This window comes from Fringilla coelebs (genome assembly GCF_963513975.1).
Source record: "Fringilla coelebs genome assembly, chromosome: 3".
NCBI classification, from domain to species: domain Eukaryota; kingdom Metazoa; phylum Chordata; class Aves; order Passeriformes; family Fringillidae; genus Fringilla; species Fringilla coelebs.
This window is the reverse complement of record NC_140030.1, coordinates 78,756,540-78,779,107: the sequence shown is the minus strand read 5'-3', so window position 1 is coordinate 78,779,107 and position 22,568 is coordinate 78,756,540. Positions and strand designations below refer to the sequence as shown.

The 22,568-nt window shown below is 36.8% G+C and overlaps 1 protein-coding gene across 3 annotated transcripts in view; it reads left to right on the top strand.

Annotated features, from left to right (window-relative positions):
* The window catches only part of BIRC6 (baculoviral IAP repeat containing 6), a 175,574-nt gene that overhangs the window by 9,375 nt on the left and 143,631 nt on the right, over nucleotides 1–22,568 (top strand). For all 3 annotated transcript variants that reach the window (XM_084202068.1, XM_084202069.1, XM_084202067.1), the window contains exons 2-10: nucleotides 6,290–6,471; nucleotides 8,837–8,974; nucleotides 9,357–9,550; nucleotides 11,216–11,327; nucleotides 12,578–12,660; nucleotides 13,821–14,043; nucleotides 14,145–14,305; nucleotides 16,163–16,221; nucleotides 16,942–18,336. In XM_084202068.1, the coding sequence (XP_084058194.1) occupies nucleotides 6,290–6,471; nucleotides 8,837–8,974; nucleotides 9,357–9,550; nucleotides 11,216–11,327; nucleotides 12,578–12,660; nucleotides 13,821–14,043; nucleotides 14,145–14,305; nucleotides 16,163–16,221; nucleotides 16,942–18,336 (2,547 nt within the window). The remainder of the gene's footprint in view (nucleotides 1–6,289; nucleotides 6,472–8,836; nucleotides 8,975–9,356; nucleotides 9,551–11,215; nucleotides 11,328–12,577; nucleotides 12,661–13,820; nucleotides 14,044–14,144; nucleotides 14,306–16,162; nucleotides 16,222–16,941; nucleotides 18,337–22,568) is intronic.

Sequence of the window (22,568 nt, the reverse complement as noted above, 5' to 3'; positions counted from 1 at the left end):
CGACTAACTTTGCACATGACAATGTAGCCAGGTTTTCACTTGCCTTATAACCCACCCATCTGCTTTTGAGAACTTGCTGCTTCTCCCAGCATGATGTCTTGGAATCTCCTTACAATATTGGAGCTTGGAAGGGTGAGACGCTAAATCATTTCCTGCCAAACAGTCTTGGGATTTCAAAAAGTGCCATATGTGGAGATGTTTTCTCCTGTCGCAGAGACTGCAGGATACATAATGGGTGAACTCACATGCCACTTTAGGGACCAAAAGAGGAATTGGTAGTAAAATTTCATCTGGCTAAGTTTCTTTGTTGTGAAATGCTGTGATGGGCCTAGCACTTGAAGAACGGGAACTTCCTGTTACTGAGCTGTGAAGTGTTCCTTGCCCATGTCTGGTTGTGGGTGGAAGCTGTGTAATCTGTCTGTCTGCACCCTTTGAAAGAAAACTTTCCGGAAATTTTTTATCATTTTTCACTTAAAGAAAAATTTTGAAGAAGAATGTGCCCTCAGTGAGGTGTCTGCAGAAGAATTGCAGAGGATTACATTCTCACAGTTTACTGGGGCTTACAGGAAGGATTCTAGAATACCTTGTGAAATCTTTCCTCATTTTTTTCTTGGCATAACGGCGTAAAGCTGTGTGAGTAGTTCTGTTCTGTACATGCAAGTGATGCCAGTGATATCAAATACATGGAGATCTGAAACCACACAAAGAGCATGGGTACAAGGAGCTCAGGAACATCCTCCTGCTGATTCACTCTCGCTTTGAGTCTGTACAGTGGGAGAAGACTCTATGCCTGCAAAGCGAGTGAGATATGAGCTGTCTTGATCTCAGTGGGGTTTTGTTTATGTTCTGAAACCTTTTAAGTGTTAGTGTTAGTTTCTCTTAGTAGTTGCTTGAGCAGACACATCTAGTTAATATTCATGTGGCAGTCTCCAGTGCTTTGGCCCAGATAACACATCCTCCTATTAATAAGGATTATTAAAACCAGCTATCATATAATGAAACTGATACTGAAGCAACTCTGTTGTGCTTGTTGCTAAAGGAAAAAAATAAACTTTAGATCACATGTCTTGTTTTTTGTTAAATCCAGTTTTTGCAAATAAGTGAGTTTGAAGGCACTTTGTAATGAGAATCTGGGTATTCGTCTCCTTCAGCATTCTTGCTGTTTGTAGAATATTTTAAATTTTCTTTCCTGCTTCAGCTCTAGTGTGTTTTTTTTTTTTTTTTATTAAGGCATTTTGGACAGCTCTTCCAGCTGATATTGCAGATGAAGGTATGTGCATATAGTGAAATCTAAAAGAAAATGTTGTTTGTATATACCTAGTTTAAGCTATTAATGTAATTTGTCTAAAATAGGAACCTGAACTTGTGTTCCTCTTATAGTTTCCTTTCTATCCTTTCCTAAAGTTTGAGAATGTTTCTGTTTTGGGGAAAGGAGAGGTTCATGGAGTGCCTTTGTGATGACAGCAGACTGCTTTGGTGAGGTGATGTTTAGTGCAAATAAGGGGCTGGGAAGATAAAACTACTCTGCCAAAGTATCCGCAGGGGATGTACATATGGAAGAGAAGACGAGGAACGAGGGAGGATCTATAACTGATAAATTCAGTAATTGTGAGCAGTCATGGCCTGATTTGGCCAGCCATTAGACATCTTCTCATTATGGTTCATAACCACCATGTCTTTGTTTCATTTGGGAGCCACTGATGTGAAATAATTTGGAGACAACTTTATTTTTAGACCAGACTTAGAGGTTTGCTCTTTATGCTCTTTTGTGTGAGCCTTTGCAGCTCTTCCATAGTTGTGATTTTCTGTAGTATTAGTTCAAAATAGATTCCTGCAAATATGGCAAGTTAAGACAGCAAGTTGAACTTTAGGACAGGATTTTCCTTTTTTTTTTTAATTTTATTTGTATTGCAGAACTTCCTCAAATTGCAAATGTTCTGGTATGCTTGCCTTGGCAGATGTGTTGCTTAGCTAGTATGTAATTAGGTGTTATACTTGCTAACTTTCAGTTGGTTTTGTGATTACATGGAGTGGTATCAGTAAGAAAGGCACTTGCTTCGTAACAGATGAGGACAACTGATACATAAGGTTTTTTTAATTCCAGTTACATGTGAAAAATGCATGAGAAGTAGCTGAGTGGAGTTCTAGCAGGAAGCGTTTTTGTCTCAGATGGAAAGAACAGTTTTGCTGTCCACTAACCTCGCCTTTTCTTGAGTTTTGGATTCTCTTTAAGTAGCTTGATGCTCAAATCTTATGGTACAAAATCAATGGAAAAGATAGGGTTTTGATCTCCTGAAACTTCATTTATTTTTTTTTTTTCCGTGCTTACAAGTATTTTGAAATGAGTACTGGGATATTGTTTGGATATTTAAATTTAAATGGCAGATGCCATTAATTACCAGATTGGCAGTTAATAATGGCAGATGCAATTAAATACCAGAAACTGGTATTGCTGCACATAGTGTATCTGTTCTATTGGGCTGATGGGATTTCTGTTTCTCCAAAAATGTTACTTTAATTCTTTATTTAGAGACCTAGTGACATAGATCAAAGTTACAAACTTTGATCCTTTAGATACTTGATTGGACTTGGGTCTTAGCCTTATGGAATCAGTGCTATGATGCATATGTTTACCACTCTCACTTTATAGCTGCAGGTAAGTGTTAGTTTACTTTAATTTAGAAATTATTTTTAAGCTTTTTTGCTCTGTATTGGGAGCTTCTTGGCAAGAGAATTACTGGCTTTGATATGTTTTAATACTATTCCTGGCTAGCAGTTTTCTAGGTGAATTAGCTTTTTCCAATATCACAAAAGATAAAGGTGTTACTGCCAGCATTAATCTCTATCGCTTCATGATGGTGGCCAAGCATATGCAAGTGACATCCACTTCTTCTAAGCTCTATAGCTTTGAGGCTGAATCTATCTTTAGCAGAGAGATGGAGACAAACTTTTTCATTGTTCTACTTCTTGAAATGCAAGGCTAATTCATTAATTGGTTTGGTTCATCTTAATGCCCATAGGCAAGGGGGCATGCCAGATGCTGCTTAGACTGTTATGAGTTCTCCAGACAAGTTTGTTTTCTGTAATACCTCCCATGGGTCAGATTTCGATCACAGGAAATTGCTGGTTTCTGTTCTCTGTTGTTCAAAATAAAAAAGGTGGAGGTGAAATGTTCCTTTTCTCAGGTTCTTAATTTCTGCAATCTGATGTTTGTTTGGTTTTATTTTAAGTTTTTAGGTTGCTAGTTCTAATGTTGTGATAGATATCATACCGCAGTGTAATATGCTATTGGATTTGCACTTCTGGCATGCTAGCAGCCTGCCAGGTTTCCTTGTAGGAACTGACAAAAGTTTTAATGACTTCTTTGTGAGTTGTTTTGTTTTTAATCCTAGGCAGATAGGCTGGAGATATTGGGAGAAGCTATGATTCACTTGTGCCAAGACTGAAAAGCAAAATCATTAGAGACTTGGAATGACTGTTTTTTCTCCTCCCACCCAAAATAAATTACAGCTAAAGCAATGGGGGCTAAAATGAGAGTAACAGTTGAGTTTTGATGATCTAGCTTAAATAATTTAATGATTATACATGAAACTTTCTAGCTGTGGTTTGTGAAGGTGCAGATCACTATTTATTGCCAGTAAACTTAGGCTGGACAGTCAAGACATAATGTTAGAGGAGCACCAGTATGTTTTTCAATGAGTATTGTCAGAGTCCTTTAGTGCATTGTAAAATATTGATCCTGAGTTAAAAAGAACACTTCTCACAATGCTTTAGGATGATTTAACTTTGTTAGGCATAACTTCTAGGTTACTACATCTGTAGCAGGGACTTGTATATTCACTGGTTTCCTGGTTCTGTTGTTATAGCTATATCTATTGTTATAATCATATGGTCAACCATATGTAGACTGTATTACAGTATAAGAATAGTATTGGAATTATCTTGAAATGTGTTTTCTTAACTTTTAAAATAAACTCCTATTTGCAAAAAAGCTTCTCAACAACTCAGAGGCTATTTAGTATAAACTAGTCAGTTACAGAATGTGTTTCTCTGGGTTTTGGAAAAATATTAATTATTGATCTAATAATTTCCTTGAAGTTCCATTGACTTAGGCTAAGGGAGCCTGTTTTGGTTTTATGTGCTTCAAATAAAATAAAAACAGCAACTGTAAATAACTTTCTAGAGGTAATTTGGCCAATCTTTCTGTCAATACAACCAACCAGAATATTAGCCAGCACACAACAAAAAATCACAGCTGGCAGACAATATATTTTTTGTTCTGTAGTTATAACTTATTTTGTTTTGCAGTGGAGCAGAAATGCTATGTTATTTGCCTTATTAGTTATCTTCATTGGCTTCTTAAGATTTGGACCATTTACTCAGAGGGTGTTAGCTGTTTGCTGCTTTAGACTTGAGATTTCATGAACATCACTACAGAATTGATAAAAAAAGAATGGTCTAGCCTGGAAAGCCACAATGACTGGGGCTCCTACAGACTACAGAACTCCTAGGCATAGGGCATGAGCATACTCCTGTGTTTGACAGGAAATAAGGAAAGTGCAAAGGAAAGTGTCTGCACTGCCAGAAAGGGTGAGCTGCTTTTCCCACTTTCTCTGGGAAGGGGTAGGAGGAAAGAAGTGATGTGTTAAAGGAAGTGTCCTGTAGTGATCCATCCCTTGGATCACTCTGGATAGTCTGCAAACATCATCAGAATCTACTGAGGTTTCTGGTTTAGTGCATCAGACATTGTTCAGTTTATTTGCATAATAGTTTCCAGTATGTTGTTGAAACTTTTAAAGATATTAAAACTTGTATTTGAATTTCTCAAAGCTTATTTTCCTTGCCTGCAGCTGTGTTGGTTATAGAAACTCTTGTGTGAGGAACTCGAGTGTATTGGCAAAACCACAGTTTGAAATTAGTTGATTTACGATTCAGAGAACTCTTTTTTGCTGAGCAAGGACCAAAGACTTCACAACTATCAAGTGATTCTGGACTCTTCAAGTGTTTCTGACTGCTGTATCAATGATTACAATTGCAGTATACTTACTGCAGGCAAAGGCATATGTCCTTTGTTTTGTGAGTATGTCATTGTTTCTGAATCTCAGTGAGAAGGACAGCTGACAACTGTTCTTTACCTGCATTTTTAAAGAGAGGATACCACAAATGGAAACCTCGTTTTTAAAGAGAGGATACCAGATTCATGTGCCCTGGATTTCCAGAAGTTTTAATTTCCATTTAACTCTTATCTAAGTGTGAAGATGACAGAATTATGTAGCTGTCCTTACCTGGATGTTTTACTGTATGCTAGCTACCAAAATGGTGATTTTTAAATTATTTATAATAAAAACAGTATCCAGTGTCTGAGGAAAGAGGAGAACATGGAGAGGGCATGATTAATGCAAAATTTGATGAAACTCCTGTTTCTGTGTGACAGGAAGACTTCTATATTGACAATGCAGCATTTTCAGCTGCCGTTGGAGAATGTGTCCGTGTATTTATAACGTACGCACAATCTGCTTCTGGAGTGGCAGCTTACTCTGTCTGTGATAGAAAGCAGTGTGCCTTCTATTCAGGTAGCATTTCACATGGATTACATTTAGTTCTGCGTCTCTCCAGCTTTAGACACGTAATAGCGACGAGTAGCATTAAACATTTTAGGGGATATCCATTGCAGCAGCCTTTCCTTATTAATGTGATGGCAGTCTTCCTCTGCCTTCACCAACTTCTCAGACCTGTTACTAATATCATGTGTGCAGCACTGAGCAGAAATGAGCCATTGTAGTGTCCCAAGGAGCACATACCACATTGGTACGTGTTACATGCTGTACTTAGTTTTCAGAAGTTTAAGTGTTGTTTTGCTTGATGAAGTGCTGTTAGTAAGCCTTAATGGTAATTTAGCAATTTTGTCTCAGTGTTCATGCTTGTTTGTACATTTTTGTTGTTATTATTGATTGCCAGCTAGTATCAAGTACACCAGGCATCTGCATTAAGATTGAAAGTGCTAGCTGAGGCCTCCTGGTAGGAGGAGGACTTAAATTAATGGCTTTCACTGTAGGAATAAAATGGTTGTAGTTATTGATGGGATGTATAGATTTTGGTAGTTTGTTTTTTAATGTAGGAAATATAAAAGCTTGGTGAAAATTGTTGTTGCTAAAATGCTAGGTTTTGATCATCTCAAGAAGTAAAGATTTTGCCAAAGTTTTACATTACTTTCCTAAACAGAAATTAGAGGTCTTTTCTATAAAAGCATTTTTCTAATTAGATATTGCATTTTATTTTTCCTTTCTAGCTAAGCCAGGTGGACGGGTGAAATGTCAGTATATTTCTGCTGTGGATAAAGTGATCTTTGTGGATGATTATGCAGTAGGATGTAGGAAAGATCTCAATGGAATCTTACTGTTAGACACAGCTCTGCAAACGCCTGTTTCAAAACAAGATGACGTGGTTCAGCTTGAATTGCCGGTTACAGAGGTAAGATGGGGGGGGGGGGGGGGGAAGGGGGAACAAAAAGAGGTGTGTAAATAACTGTGTCAGAAATACTGAAACCCGACATTTGACTCTTGAGTTTCTAGGGTGATATTAACACCATGCAATGGAAAAGTTTCTTAGTTAGAAGCTGTCATATGGCCATAGCTTTTCGCAGTTTCCTGTATCTCAAACAAATAAGAGTATGCCCCAAGACTACATTATTTCAGAAGAGAGAACTTTTTAGTGACCAGAGATAAGGACTCATTTCCCCACCTTTGTCAGTGATTGTGTATGGAATATAAATGCACTTCTAGGAGTCAGTCTGGCCTGTTAGGCATCCCTGATTTGTTGTTACAGTCTTTCAGGAAAAGAAAGATGAAATCGGGTAGCGTGGTGTTCCGTCATGTGAAGAATTAGAGCTGGAATCTAAGTTTTCTAGCAAGGTCGGCTGGCCTAACAAAAGACTTTTTTCTGTGTAACCCTGGCTTCCCTTTTATGTTTGGATCAGGTGTAACACAGTACTTGGTGGTTTGGGCAGTTAGAGAAGCTAATGTAGACATTTCTGCTTAGAGTGTGATACTTAGGATTTTGTTGCATTTGTTTATCCTCAGCATTGATGTACTTTATTTATGTGTTATGAATCAAGAATGTGTGTTATATCTGAGGTTTTTAACTATGTGACTTGAGTTGGAGTAACAGCAATAAAATGTTTCATAGAGGTCTCTGAAGAGAGCTTTCTGGGTTCTTGATGCTTGCTGCCCACTGGCATTGCTTTTGTACCCTTTGTGGGTTACTAAAGAATCCTGGTATGTGTGGCTGAGTGTGAAGTGTCAGAGGTCAGGATTTCCTTTCATAAGGTCTGCTGTGACAGGTTTGCAGTCTCACATGGTTCAATACAACCTGTAAGTTTGTGTCAGTTTTTGGCACAGAGATTCTTTGGTTCTAAAGAGTTTACAGACCCTGACTTATAGCACTTCTCTGTAAAGATCCTTCCTGTAGAAAAAGAAATGTGGAGTCCAGTAGGAATAGCTTTGGGAGTCTCATCACCAGATCAGTGAGGAAGGAGGCAAAACATTATCAGTCTCAAGTTCTTTTAATTTTAAAGAGGTGGTAACCCAAACCTTGGAAAAACTTAGTAAATACTAAGCAAATATCATACAAACACATCTGCCCACCTCTTTCATCATATAAAGGTCAAGAACTTTCATCCAAGGAAGAGTGTTTAATGTTTTTTTTTTTGTCTCTAGAACTTTTCTGCAAATTTTTGCACTTAATTTAAGTAGTCTTTTAAGTAGTTTGATCTGCTGGTAGTGCAGTGCACCTTTATGCATTTCTAATTGTCAGCATTAACAAGTTATGAAGCAATCTCTCTGCTGTTTTGAATTCACCATAGAACATTACAATCTAGGAACTTCGACAGTCTTGTCTGTTATTCTTCTGATACAGCCTTAGCTAGAGGACTGGTTTGCCTTATTTCAGTCTGTCTTCCCCTGAACTTCCCAAAGACATAACTAAGGGGCCTTCTGCTCCGTTCTGTTTCAAGCAGCTTGTGGTTGTTTAAAGGACTGGCTGCCCATTGTTCTTGGGAAATACTTCCCTGTATTTGTAACTTGAAAGAATTCCTGTAATATTTTTCAGATGTTAACCCTCCTAACAGCAGGTTTAGAATATTCTGTGCCTTGCACAATAAGCATTCCTTTAAACCTTACCTGTCAACATGAAGTTAGCAGACAGAGGGATAAGCTGGAAACAGATGAAACTTGGAAGAAAATGTCTATAAATGGATGATTATAACATTTTTTTCTAGCTGCATTATTTCTGAGTTTCAGGAACTAACTTCTTAACTGGCTTGGGTTTTTCTTTGCTTCATTTTTCAGCTTTGCTGTATTAGCATTGTAAGTAACTTATCTCTAATTTACTGCAGTATGATTGTTCTCACTATTATCTACCTTTTTGAAGGTACAAAGCTACTGAGAAAATGGCAAGACTTTTGTTCTTGCAGTCAGTTTTTGCGTTAAAACTGAATGAATCCTTTTGAAGAGAAAGCATTGGGCAATAGATGTTTCCTCGTTGCTTGCTTCAATAGATCTTGTTTTAAATTTTATAACTGACTTTTTTAACATTTGGTAATATTGCCCTTGAGAGAATTTGTAGTAATGACTATTGCGATTGCTGAAGTTATCGTGGGTTGGTCTGTGAAGTAAAATTTGGAACATCATACTCAGGTCTGGAATGGGAATTATGCTGATATAATATATGATAAAGTAGGATCTGGCAAAGGATGTTTCTGAGAGTAATGAAACAGGCATAATTCCTGTTGTAGTTACTCAGTGTGGATGCTAACTTTGCTTGCACATCTGCATTTTAGGCTCAGCAGCTGTTATCTGCTTGCATAGAAAAAGTAGATGTTTCTAGCACAGAGGGATATGATTTGTTCATCACACAACTGAAGGATGGCTTAAAAAATACCTCACATGAAACAGCAGCAAATCATAAAGTTGCGAAGGTAAGATTTTGTACTGTCTAACATGGATTCCCAAGTCTAATTGTGTGTCTACCATTGAAACATACAAAATCTGTGACTCAGTGTGGTGGTTTTTGTTTAAAGACAGTGGAATATATTATCTGTTCCTTAGTTTTATGTGTGAAACTTCACTTGGTAAGAGAACAAACAAGATTAGTCTCTTGCTGATAAAGTTAACTAATAAACCCAACTGAGCTTAAAATTTGAGCTTACTTTCCTTGTGTTACGGTCCTGTTGCTTTCATGTGTCTGTTGTTGTATTTCTTGATATCACATGTGTTTGGTTTTGTTTTTGACATTCTTCTGATCTGTTTGTTGTTAAGATTTTTAAATTCTAAAACATAGACACTTTTTTCCTTATTTAGTGGGCAACGGTTACGTTCCACCTTCCTCATCACGTTTTGAAGTCTGTCGCCAGTGCCATTGTAAATGAACTCAAGAAGATAAATCAAAATATTGCTGCCTTACCTGTAGCATCCTCTGTGATGGATAGGTTATCTTACCTCTTACCCAGTGCACGACCAGAGCTTGGTGTGGGACCTGGCCGATCTGTGGACAGGTATATTAAGACAAATTAAGTGATGAATTTGACCCCTTAGTTGTATCAGGATGCGCTCTTAGGTGACTCTAACTTACTTGCCAAAGACTTAGTCCTATTCTGTACTTTGTTGCTCTTACACATACAGCTAATGAACTGTTTAATGTGTGCTGTGCCATACATACTGAATTTAGGAAGGCCTTTATGGACACCACAAGACTATCTGAGTTTCAACTTTAATGCAAATCAAATTTACTTTGCTGTTAATCCCAACATACACTTTTAGAAAGGTAAGAATTGAAGCCTTAAATACATAGTTCATTACTGAAGCATTTATACTTCATTACTTCATACTTCAGTATCCTGAAGTCAGTTGCTTTTCCTTCATACAAGAAAGAGTCATGCTTATGTTTTATGGTGTAGAAGTTTAGGAAGTTACCTTTGCAGACCATATATATGCTACTTCTGAACTCTAGTCAACTGCAGCATGTGCAGGGTAAGAGAGCATTTTATCTCAGATTGCTTCTTCATCTCTTTCTGATCTAAGTGGTAATGTATACACAAGCATTATTTTAACCTTCATAAGCTGAGACTAGTTAGAATACTGGTAAATCTTCTAAGTTTATAAATTATTCTTTCTTGAAAGTGTCTGTACAAATATTATTTTGCATTTGTATTATCATTTCTTACATCTCAAATAATTTAATGAATTTGATTTCATCTCTTAGCTTTCCTTTCCCAAGCCTTCAGGTCTACCTGTACCTCACCACATTGTATTTTGATTCGAGCTCTCCCAAGATCTGTCTCTTGAGCTGGTATAATGTCAAGTTAATATAGCTCTTATGTGAGTGTTGCTAGAATAGATTACTTCCTTGGAAGGAAATGTTTAGTATTTCCATTCTCTTACAAGACAGCAAAAATCTCTTGAAACTGAAAAGTAGAAACAGGAAATAAGGCACATTTCCCTCTAACAGCCCTAGTTCTTGGGAGAACAAAACTCTGTCAAGAGAAAAGGAAAATTGATACTCATTTCTCATGTGCTATTGCAAATGAGAGACATGCATTGAGTGAAGGTGGAAAAGAGAGGAACTTCTTTGCTTTCTTAACTGAGTTGCAGAGGGGTTCATATTTTGTGATGTAGTAATTTAAAATTTACAAGTATTACAGTATGTAGTGAGTGATGACTGGGAAGGAGGGTTGTACTATGTATTTAGTTAAGCCTAAAATATCACTTTAGAGTACTTTTAAATATGCTTATTCATATCTGTTTAACTAAGAACCCTGAATTTTTATGGTCATTGTCATGTTTAAAAAATCCAACTCTCTTGCAGTTCTGTTGGGCTAGCTTCTCCACCTGCCTTTGATGCAGAATAGCTTTGGGTATCTGATGCTTTTCTGCAGGTAGATCAGATAGGCTACTTGGAAGCTTATTTTCTTAATCCTGCTTTTAAGGTCCATAGTTTGTTGTGTGGCTTTTAGTTTTTTACTGGGGATGTACTTTAAGCACCCAAGTGAGGGAAGTTTGTAATTTTCCTGTAATAGTTAATTATAATATTATGTGTAAGTTAGAGGTAACTATTTGTGCTATTTTTAATGGTTACTAAAGCACTAAAAGTCTTAGAAATAGTTTGGGGTTTTAATTTTAAATGGCAATTTTGGGTCATGTAGAGTTTTTCACCTCTCTAGGTCTTTGATGTATAGTGAAGCTAACAGACGGGAGACATTTACTTCATGGCCTCATGTGGGTTATCGGTGGGCACAGCCAGATCCTATGGCTCAAGCTGGGTTCTATCACCAGGTAAGAGATTTAGTTGTTCTTAGTGTTTGTTCCCCAGGTGGGAGGGCAGGGGAAAAAAGGTGGTGTTTTTCCTAGGTTTTTTTTGGTTTTTTAATGGATTCCTTCAATTATGCATAAACCATAAAAACTTTTGTCATTCAGCTCTTTTTGTTTTGTTTTTTTTTAAAGCTTCAAGGGGTTTTGGTTCCTAGAGTTTGCTTCCTTTTTTTGTTTTGTTTTTTTGTACAGATCACAGAAAATGCTGTTCTGAACTTCAACATATAAAACTTTTTGAAATATCAGATTGACCTGAGTTAAGAGTAATAGAGATGAAATTGGCTGTTACATAGAATCTGTCTTTCTCCTTGTTAGATTGTTGAGTAAATAATCCTTTTTATATAACAAGTAAAGCAAAAAAGCAGTAAGCTTGGTACTGGAGTTCTCTTAAGTTCTAGTAGAACTTTATTGTATCAAACAGAGGTCCTAGATCACATTAAATTGTTAGGCTCAGTGAATAAATACAACGTCTATGTTTTATTCCACTACTTTTACTTATTTCGATTTTTCATTCATTGAAATTATTCTTGCTTTAAAAAAATATTTATAATACGGATTTAGATAATGATTGCTGGGCAGTGTCATTTGACAGCAATATTGTCTGTTTCATTCTGTCACTGTAAAGCGTGATAGGTAGATGAAGTTTTTGGATGATTTCGTAAACTTGCACAGAAGGAGAAATGCAGGGAATTCATATGTTGGAATTGCATCTGCATATTCCCAAGCATGTCTTGAAATGAGATCGTGAAAATGCTAAATTTTAAGAGAATGGAAATTTTGATTGTTTTTCCTCAGTTACTTCAGCTAGTAACAACTGTTCTTTGCAGAGGAGTGGTAGAGAATACTTAATGTCCTAAGAGATTGGTAGGAATATTTTTTAACCTGTGTTTATCCAAGCATGTATTCTGCTGCAGTTCTAAATTTTTTTGAACCTCGTGAACTTTTGCCAAAGAAAAAAAAGTAATTTCTCTTCTTTGTCTGTGGTGTGCATCCAATGACTTGCATGAATGTTAGTTCTGGATCTCTTCTGCAGTAATGTGTATCCTTTTTTTAATGTGAAATGCTGCCACTTTGTAGTATATAATTTGTGGCCTTTTATATGTTTGGTGTGATGCTTTAGTATGTCACTAGAGGGAAAGAAGTTGATCACCTAGTTAAAGTGTTTCATAGTACGTAGCCATATAAATTTCAAGTGTTTCTTCCTATTTTCATAGCCTGCTTCATCAGGAGATGACAGAGCCATGTGCTTTACTTGTAGTGTGTGCTTGGTGTGCTGGGAGCCTACAGATGAACCTTGGTAAGTTTAATGATGTGTGAGGTACACCTAATTTTGTGCTGAAGAGGTTAGAAATCTTCAAAGGACAAAAATCAATATTTCTCAATGGTATTTCTGGTGAGTTTAGGACAAGTCATTGACAAGAATGGGTTTCCAAAATGATTCCATGGAACAAGTCACAAAAAGATTTGACGTACGATATCAAATTTCTGTATAATACTAAAAAAAAAAAAAAAAAAGTAGTTGTTTTTATATCTTAATTCTGATTTGCTGTTTCATTTCAAATTGCTCCTTGAGAGTTGTCAGCCAATACTTCTCGAGGATCTAAACTGAGTCTTCTATTTGATTGTGACTAAAATACGTCTTTTTTCAGGTTCAAAAACTGCCATGGTTGTGTAGTGCATTTTTGCCTTTTATGTGAAATTGCAGTATCCGTTACTTGTTTCCTGAATCATCTAAAATTGTGGATGATGACAGAAATGGGGGACCTTACACTAATTAAAGAGTTCTTATGTAATTTTATTCTTGGTTAGTTGGTAATTTGTAATCTTTTCTTGAACACGTCAGATTCCTGACTTGCTGGAAACTTTTCCTTGTAATACTGTCTTCATAGTTTTTGTCTACTCATTTCACTTATGATTTTCAAGACTTTTTGTAGCTGTTTAATTGCTCTTGTCATGTCTCTGCCTTAGTTGTATATCAAGATTCATTTTTTTCCATGCTTCTTGGTTAATGTGACATTCAGGACTCTTTCCAGTTTTGATTTTTTCAGTTGTGGATATAGAACTAAAAACAGGACGTTGCTTCTAAAGTTACTCGTAACATTAGAGTTTTAATGTACGGTAATTTAATCTGGGCTTTTCTTCCTGGGGACATGATTGGCCACTGCCTGTAGAACAATTTTTTTTTTTAATAGACTAATTATATTAAGAACATTGTGTAGATTGATCCATTTGAATATGAATGTACACTGAGTGATTAAAGTCTTTAATACAGTCTGCTTTTGAGAATCAGCAGGGAAAGCTGTGTTAATAACTTCAGAACTCTCTTGTATGGTTGACTGCAATTGAGTTCAAACAGTTCAGTTTCAGCTTCACTTCTAGGGCTTAGCTTGCATATGCTGTGTGTAGTTTTCAGAGTAAAAAGTGACTGTTTTCTGTGTTTGTTTTTGATCTGGAAAGGTCTGAACATGAGAGACATTCCCCAAACTGCCCATTTGTCAAGGGTGAGCACACTCAGAATGTACCTCTTTCAGTCACACTGGCAACAAGTCCGGCGCAATTTCCCTGCACAGATGGCACTGACAGAATCACCTGCTTTGGATCTGGAAGTTGCCCTCATTTTCTAGCTGCTGCAACAAAACGAGGAAAGATCTGCATATGGGATGTTTCCAAACTTATGAAGGTATGCAATATAAATAATTATTTTTCATCAGCTATTTACTGATCAGGCATATCTTGATTCAAAATCAAATACCTCTTCTGTTTTTTATTGTTATTTCTCAGGTCCACTTAAAATTTGAAATCAATGCATATGATCCCGCCATTGTGCAGCAACTTATGTTATCAGGAGAACAGAGCTCAGGGGTTGACTCAAGGAGACCAACACTAGCATGGTTAGAAGATTCCTCTAGCTGCTCAGACATACCAAAATTAGAAGGAGACAGGTATGCCAATCTACCAAATAAGAAATATTAAATGCTTCTGTGTGAGTGGTAAATGTCATTTAGCAAAGTCATGCTTTGTGAAACATAAGATTGGTAATTTTCTTGTCATGGAAATAATATTTTTAGTCACTTTGTATTTGTACACAATTCAACACTTGAAAAAGACTGATCTGAATTTCTATTTTTTAAGCCAGTTTCCTGCTGTTGCAGTTTTATACTCCTCTAGCAAAGAGGTTGCAGATCTCGTTGCTGCTCTATGCTCATGTTTCAGAGGCAGTGTAAAAAGAGAAAGGAATATAAGTTTTGGATCAACTTTTCATTTTAGTTATGGATTATACATTTCAGATTTTGAAAGTAAAGGCTCCTTATAGACTTCTGGAACATACTTTTTTCCTGATTGCTTCTCCGCAATTTGTGGTTATGTCATTCTGAAAATAAACTGTGTGGATGTGCTAGGAATTTGTGCTTCCTTGCATACTTTTAGTGCACATTTACAGACTCTAAACAATTAGATAGTCCTGTTGCAAGGGTTTGCATAAGCTAGAGGGTATGTCACTGCTTAGAAAGTGTGATGTGAGAAAAAGTAGTATTTCGCTCATGCTTCATGCAGCCTGTTACTGGGTACTCTTGTCTGGTCTTGCCAAAGCTCAGTAGAGTGAATAACTGTTGGAAAATTTGAACAAAAGTTGACTGGGGAGTCTTGCTGCTTTTCTAGATGTTTCTTCTTAAACTTCAGCATTAAGAAGAAGGTAACAATACTGCTATATGCACAGGGAGGTAGATCTTTGGTTTTAAGCTTAGTGTGATATCTGCAGTCGTGCAGAGCAAATACAAAGCTTGCTCTTCTGCTTACATGGGTGACATCAGCAGCTGCCTGGACTCTTACTGTAGCTTTAGGGCTGGGAACTCCTTAATAGTTAAAGAATTAAACCAATTTTAAGAGCTGGATAAAGGACAGTGCAATCATACTGCTTAGAACTAAGCATCTTCCATTTCACTTAATCTACATGGAATTTACCATCACTTCTCCACTTAAGGGGAAGCTGGATCAGAATTAAAGTATTGAATTGTGTCTGCCATGTTGTGAAGTGAATCTTGATCAGGTTTGACCCACAAAGATCTATTCTTGGATATGAGGAACAAGCATCCAGTTTCTTGAAGTTTGAGGATCTGACTTGGTACTGTGAGTAGTTTTACCTGAAGCTGCAAAGGGATTACTGTCCTTCCTGTGTGTAATGAGCCTGTTACAGGAAATAATTTCTTTTATTGGAAAAGTCAGATGCATTAATTATTTATATATTCTTAGAACTACTCAGGAGCCTATTTCTCTTGAAAAGGTGTCTTGAACAGAATCTGGTTTTATGACAAGAAAGATTTAGTTAGTTTAGTATTTTAGGCAGTATTTTTTAAACCAACAACGCTGTTCATCCCTTGTTTCAGTACTAGCTACAAAATTGCTTGTAGAACTGAAGACCAATCTATCAGCTCCACTTTCCAGAGATGATTTTGAGGAATTTGAAGATGTTGATATTCATTTTCAGATGTCCTGATTGTATGGTTTTATTTTTCTTGGAAAGATTCCTGAGAACTGGTTTTCATTTTAATTCAATTTAGACCTGAATTGTAGGAAATACAATAGTAGAATGAGGCAAAAAGAAACTTGGTCTACTGATTGAATAATGGAGGAAAAAGTCTTTATGTTGTTGGTGTCTGTGATGATGAACTCATCAATGGATCAACAATGCTAGCTAAAAGGAATGGCCAGCTATAGGTTTTTATGAATTTTTACTAATTTAATTAAAAATTAGCCTGCAGTTAGCATGTACATGGTGTCATTCATACATTATTCTTTTTCAGTGACGATCTACTGGAGGATTCAGACAGTGAAGAGCATTCCAGATCGGAATCTGTTACAGGTAGGTTATATCTGCCCTGTTATATATGTAATAGTTTAGAGGTGAAAGGGGAAATTCTTCTTCCAGACTTTTTAAAAAACCACTTCAAAACTGATGATATTGTATTCACTGAATTAGAAAAAAGGAAAAGGATTTATCTTGGAAAATGATTTTTCAATGGATTTACCATTGAAAGGAATGCTAGTATTTAAGTTTGTGTGATGGAAAGATGGCATGGAGGAGAAAAGAAAAACTGCACTTTGTTAGTTAATAAATGTCTTACTTGACAACAAGCATTGCTTATCTTGCTGTCAATAAAGCACACAAACCAAGATAAAAGAACTCTCTTAGAACAGGAACAAATTACAGCTGTATGAAACGCTTTAAATTCAGGGGATTGCCAAAAGAGTTCCTGTGTCTTGATTGTTTCCCTAAGGGTATGCACTTTGATAAAGTATTTCTTCCTGAATAAAGATTTTATATGGAAGCAGAACAGTGCTATGCATGGTATTCTTGTGTTATTTTTTTAGAGGCTGAGTCAGAAATTTTGAGGGAGGGAGGACTACATGTTTATTTTCTATAATGTGGTTTATGTCTTTTAGTAAGGATCACCAAGTGGGGAAAAAAGAGCATGAGATGTAGAAAAAGATCCTGTTTTTCCAACAAACTGTAATATATGTAGTGGGATTGCTGTTTTGTTTTTTGAGCATGTGTATTATGTTAAACATTTTTGTTTTAAAGGGCATACATCACAAAAAGAAACGATGGAAGTCAGCCTTGATATAACAGCTCTCAGCGTTCTTCAGCAACCTGAAAAACTTCAGTGGGAAATTGTTGCAAATGTTCTGGAGGACACAGTTAAAGATCTGGAAGAACTTGGGGCAAATCCCTGTTTGGCCAACTGTAAGAATGAAAAGATGAAGGAAAAACATCTAGAACAACACAACATTCCCTTTCCTTGTTTATTAGCCGGAGGTCTATTAACATACAAATCACCTGCTACCTCTCCTGTTAGCAGTAACTCTCAGAGATCACTGGATGGCTTAAGCAGGACTCGAGGTGAGAGTGTCTCGGAACAGGGATCAACTGACAATGAATCCTGCACTAATTCAGAACTGAATTCCCCTCTGGTAAGGAGGACTTTGCCTGTATTGCTGCTGTACAGCATTAAGGAATCTGATGAAAAAGCAGGAAAACTCTTTTCACAGATGAACAATATTATGAGTAAAAGTATACATGATGATGGTTTCACAGTTCCACAGATCATTGAAATGGAGCTGGACAGTCAGGAACAGTTGCTGTTGCAGGACCCCCCTGTGACTTACATTCAGCAGTTTGCAGATGCTGCTGCCAACCTGACATCTCCGGACTCGGACAAGTGGAGCTCAATGGTTCCCAAGCCTGGAACTTTGGTTCAGTGCCTGCGTCTGCCCAAGTTTGCAGAGGAGGAGAACCTGTGTGTAGATTCAATCACACCTTGTGCAGATGGAGTTCATCTGTTAGTAGGACTGCGGACTTGTCCTGTTGAATCTCTGAGTGCAATAAATCAAGTAGAGGCCTTGAATAATTTAAATAAATTGAACTCGGCACTATGTAATAGAAGGAAGGGGGAACTAGAATCAAGTCTTGCTGTAGTGAATGGCACGAGTATTGATGTAATCCAGCATGAGACACCAGCAGATGTACCTACTCCTTTAATAATTCAGCCTGAACAGAGAAGTGTTAGTGGTGGATACCTAGTGCTTTATAAGATGAATTATGCCACTAGAATAGTTACTCTAGAGGAGGAACCAGTAAAAATCCAGCATATCAAAGACCCCCAAGACACAATTACCTCAATGATTTTACTCCCACCAGATATATTGGATAATCGAGAAGATGACTGTGAGGAGCCTGTAGAGGAAATGCAATTATCTTCCAAAAATGGCAGTGGGAGAGAGAGAAGATCTGAGATCTCTACTCTTGGGCACCTGGTAATAACTACTCAGGGAGGATATGTAAAAATACTAGATCTTTCAAACTTTGAAATTCTGGCCAAAGTGGAGCCACCTAAAAAAGAGGGCACTGAGGAACCAGATATGTTTGTCTCTGTGATATACTGTTCGGGCACAGACAGATTATGTGCATGCACCAAAGGTAAGATTTTTCTTAAATTTTTTTTTTTTTTTAATTACTGATTTTACTGTATTTGAATTATGTTACAGAATTTAAAATCTAAATTTCAAATTCCCCTGAATGTACTTGCAGTGTAATGGTCTAGGAAACATGGACTCTAGTTAAATCCTCACCTTAAATGTCAGTTTTAATCTCTAGAATGGCAGTAGTTCTTGCATGTGTCTTAATTCTTGAAGATGCACAGGTTTCCTTAAGTCCAAAACAAATAAAAGTCATTCTTGTATGTACTTACTTCTATGATAGAGAAATCCTACTTCAGAAAAATGTCTTTGCCTGTAATTGATGATAGTCAAGAGAGCAGAGAAGATAATGCTTTTATACCTTATCTCAGTGTATTTTCATTCAGGTAGCATGCTTTGGTTCTGCTTCAGCTTTTTGCAGTTTGAATTGTACTTTCTTGAGTGTTAGAGCCAGACTATCCACTCAGGATTCTTTTTTTCCAAAAGAACACAAGGCATTTTGGGAAAGGGGGCGGGTAGGAGGGGAGTGTAACTCAAGCCCAGGTAACAACTACTCTGTAAAAGTCCCTAAACCACCACACAGCTTCCTGATTCCTTGTGTCACATTGGAGCACTGGAAACTGCTCTGCGTGTTTTCCAGCTGAGTTCCTTCATGTCCCGCTGTTCTGGTTAGTTCATCTGCAGTTGATTGCAGCTGTGAAGGAAATGCTTAGGCTCTCAGAAGGGTTAAGCTGATGGGATGGTTCATAGATTTCAAATAAATTCCCACCAACATCATGTTGAGCTTCTTCTTTACTAGAAGAATTGAAATTGATAACTTTTTTCCTTTCATGACGGTGTCACACTAATTATAAAGTCCTCCTGTGAGCAGTTGCTAAATCAGATTTACTTGTTATTTCCAGCAGATAAAGTCAAATTTATTGTAAACGTTTGTTTTTTTAAAGGCTCCATGTTCTTACTCCTACAAAGATTTCTAGAAGTGGGCATTTCAGATTTGCTTTTTAAATGTTAATGAAAACATTGCAAGTTAGTATTCATGTTTGCAGATTCCCAAGGGTAACTTTCATATTTACTAAATTGTTCTCTTTCAGTGACTGCTTTTGAAGAAATAGCTATTAAACTATTTCATCTGTATTTAATAATGCACGCTTTTTCCTAGTTAAAATAGAACTCTAACTGAAAGGTTATTTGCTTTTGAAAACTGTTATATCATATCCATGTGTCCTGATTTAGGGCAAATTTGGGAGAAAACATCCAAAGGGATTCTTTTAGAAAGCAAATTCAAGCGGTCCCTCCCCCAGCTGGTTTGGGAAAATATTTCCTTGGAGAAAAGTGAAAAAAACCTGTCTATTTAACAGGCAAAGCATTCACTAGCACAAAAAATGAACAATATTAAACAATAAAACTCCTTGCCAATCTAAAGAGATGACAAACTAAAAAGGTCCCCTTGGTGGGCTATAGCTCAGCTCCCTCAGTCTCTTATCAGTCCCTCCGGTGCTGGAAATGCCGCGTCCCAGGCCCAGCCTGGTGGGCCACAGGTGTAAGTTCTAGGTGCTCTTCTGGGTTTTCAGTCCAGAGCAGGTTTGAACAGTTCTAAGAAAAGAAAAACCACAGTCCAGGGAACTTCTCTGGCCTCAGCTGGCTAAAAACTAACTAAAAGCAAAGGAGAGCTCTCTCTCGCTGTCCGGTGCTGCAGACAACACCGTCCAGGAGCAGGAATGTGGAGGAGCAGGTGCAGTTTCTGGTAACAAACTCTGCACATCTTCTCTCCCCTCCTCCACTCTCAGAACCACTCTTAAAGGTGCAAAACTTATTTCTGGGCTAAACAGACAAACGGGGACGCAAGCATCATAAAGTCATTCCAGGACACCATGTCATAATGTTTGACTTTATACTTAGCTGATAAAACTGCAATCTCACTGAAAAGACCTCCAAAAAGATTTTTTTTTTTTTTTTTTTTACTACAGAATTTTATTACTATCAATTTCTTTCCTTTCATCAAAGCTATTTCACCTTTCTTGTGTTTTAAGATTCATGATAAAAGTTAAAGAGCTTATTGTGCATGGTACTTTTCCATTCAATGCTAGTGTGTATAGTAATCATATTCTAGTAGCTTTTGGTATTACCTAAACCTCTTTGGGGCATGGAGTTTTAAGATATACAGGTCTCTTGAACTGGAAGCATTTATTTGGTGTGTGTAGTATTTTGTCTCTGCCTAGATAACTACTATGTCTGTTACTGGCTGGAGAATGCTTCCATCTTCCTTGTAATGGACAAGCACATCATTCTGCTTTTGCAGTAAATCTCTGAGTATTATAATACCCATGTAGTAATTTATCAATAACTTTTTTGGATTTCTTTTGTTTGTGCTGCCCTTGAGATGACTAAGATTTTGGGGTATTTTTTCTTCTGTAACGTGGTATGCAATAGATATCAAGTCAGCTTGCAAGGGTCCTCTTTCGAATATAGTACTTTGTTTACTTTAAAAAAAAAAATCCACTGATTATTCTTATCTTTCACTTACATCCACTATAGCTCTATTTGGAACTTCCATTTTCTGCTCAACCATGGACTTCAGGGTTCATTATTTTCATTGCTTAAATGTCTTTAGAGACTTTCAATTTCTATTCCTTTTTTAGCATATCAGTCATTGTTATATTTTTCTCACTTTCAAGAAATTAAATCCAAAGCCATCATAAATACTTAGGGATCAATATTCTTTAGAAGCCTGGATTTCAGGATCTGATGCTAGGTATGTCTGAAGCCTCAGAGTCACAACATTTATGCCAAATAAATATGTTACTTGGTAAAGAATGACTGAACTGAAAGGTTTATAAATAAGGCATAAAAGGTATAAAATCAAGAACACTAGAAGAAAAAGCAAAACAAGAACCTCAACTATTAATATAACTTTTTAAATCCTCTGTCTTATTTTATGTTTGAATAGCTTAGTATATGAAATAAGCTTTGCATAATTTTCCTTGTCTTGAATAATAATCGTCCTTTAAACTTTTGCTTTATATGGGTAGAATTTCCTGCTTAGCTAGGTGGCTGAAGATTGAGGGGTTTACTGTTAGGTTTTTTTGCTTGAGTGCTGTTTTCTTAGGCTTCTTTGCAAATCACTTACAGGTGTTTGCTCCTCTAGGCTTACTGCTACAAGTGGGATGGTGCCTGCAGTCTGACAGCATTAGAGAGATACACTGGAAGTAGAATAACTGTATTCAGTCATGTGTTCAACATTATTCCATCTACAAAGGAACTTGTAGTGCAAAGACATAAATGAAAATTTTAAGTGAAAGTTTTGGGGCATACATACATTGGAAATGCTTGGATGATGTTGCAAAATACTCAGGCATAAGCAGTGTATTCTTTCCTGTTTACTTGTTTGGGACATCAGAGTAGGCAAAGAGGTACTTTAATGTCTGAAAGTTCTGAATGCAAAATAGCATTTTCTTCTGTTTCTCCTGCTTGTTGATGTATTATTTTCATTGGTAGATTATATAAAATTTTTTCATAGCTGCCTCTAAGATATGACTGAAAAAGAAACCTCTGTGTGAATGGGTGCTTCAGATCTGGAGTGGTTTTATGGAAAGATGTTCTAGAGCTGCATTTGACGTCATCCATCTTTGTGAGTCACACTTCAGAATGTTACCTCTTGGTGTCAGCTTCAGGTACTTACCTGTTTCTGCAAGGATTATCTGAGCTTGACCTCTGAGGGAAAGTGTGCAAGTATATTCTTGGTTCCAGTTCCATTAAGCAAGCATAGTGAACTTTAACCTCTTTGAATTTTGCTTTCTTCTCTTCCCCTTGGCCAAGGTAGACTATATTTAATATCAGACTTAGATATTTAATATCCCTCTTAGCAGTGCTTTGTCTGCTCTCATATGAGGGTTCAGTTGTTTTCTCTTGTGACATTAGTAAGAGTCTAAAGTCTGTTTTTATGATGTTCAAAATAATAAGTAAGAAGATAAGTTATTTCTTTATTCTAATACAAGGCAGCAGGTGGTACTGTTTTTAAAGAGAGATACTGCTGTAGGGTGGTCTTTTGATATTTAAAGTTTATTGTCTTGTGTTTAAGAGGGCCAGATATAGTTTCTTATCGATAGAGCGTGCTCACCTGAAATGTTGGATTTGTTACATTATAGCATTTTAAAGGCGCTACAATATAACAAGAGTTTTTAGTCCCTCCCTTTTGTTGGAAAAAGTATTTTCTCGGGCTGGATTTTAGTATGT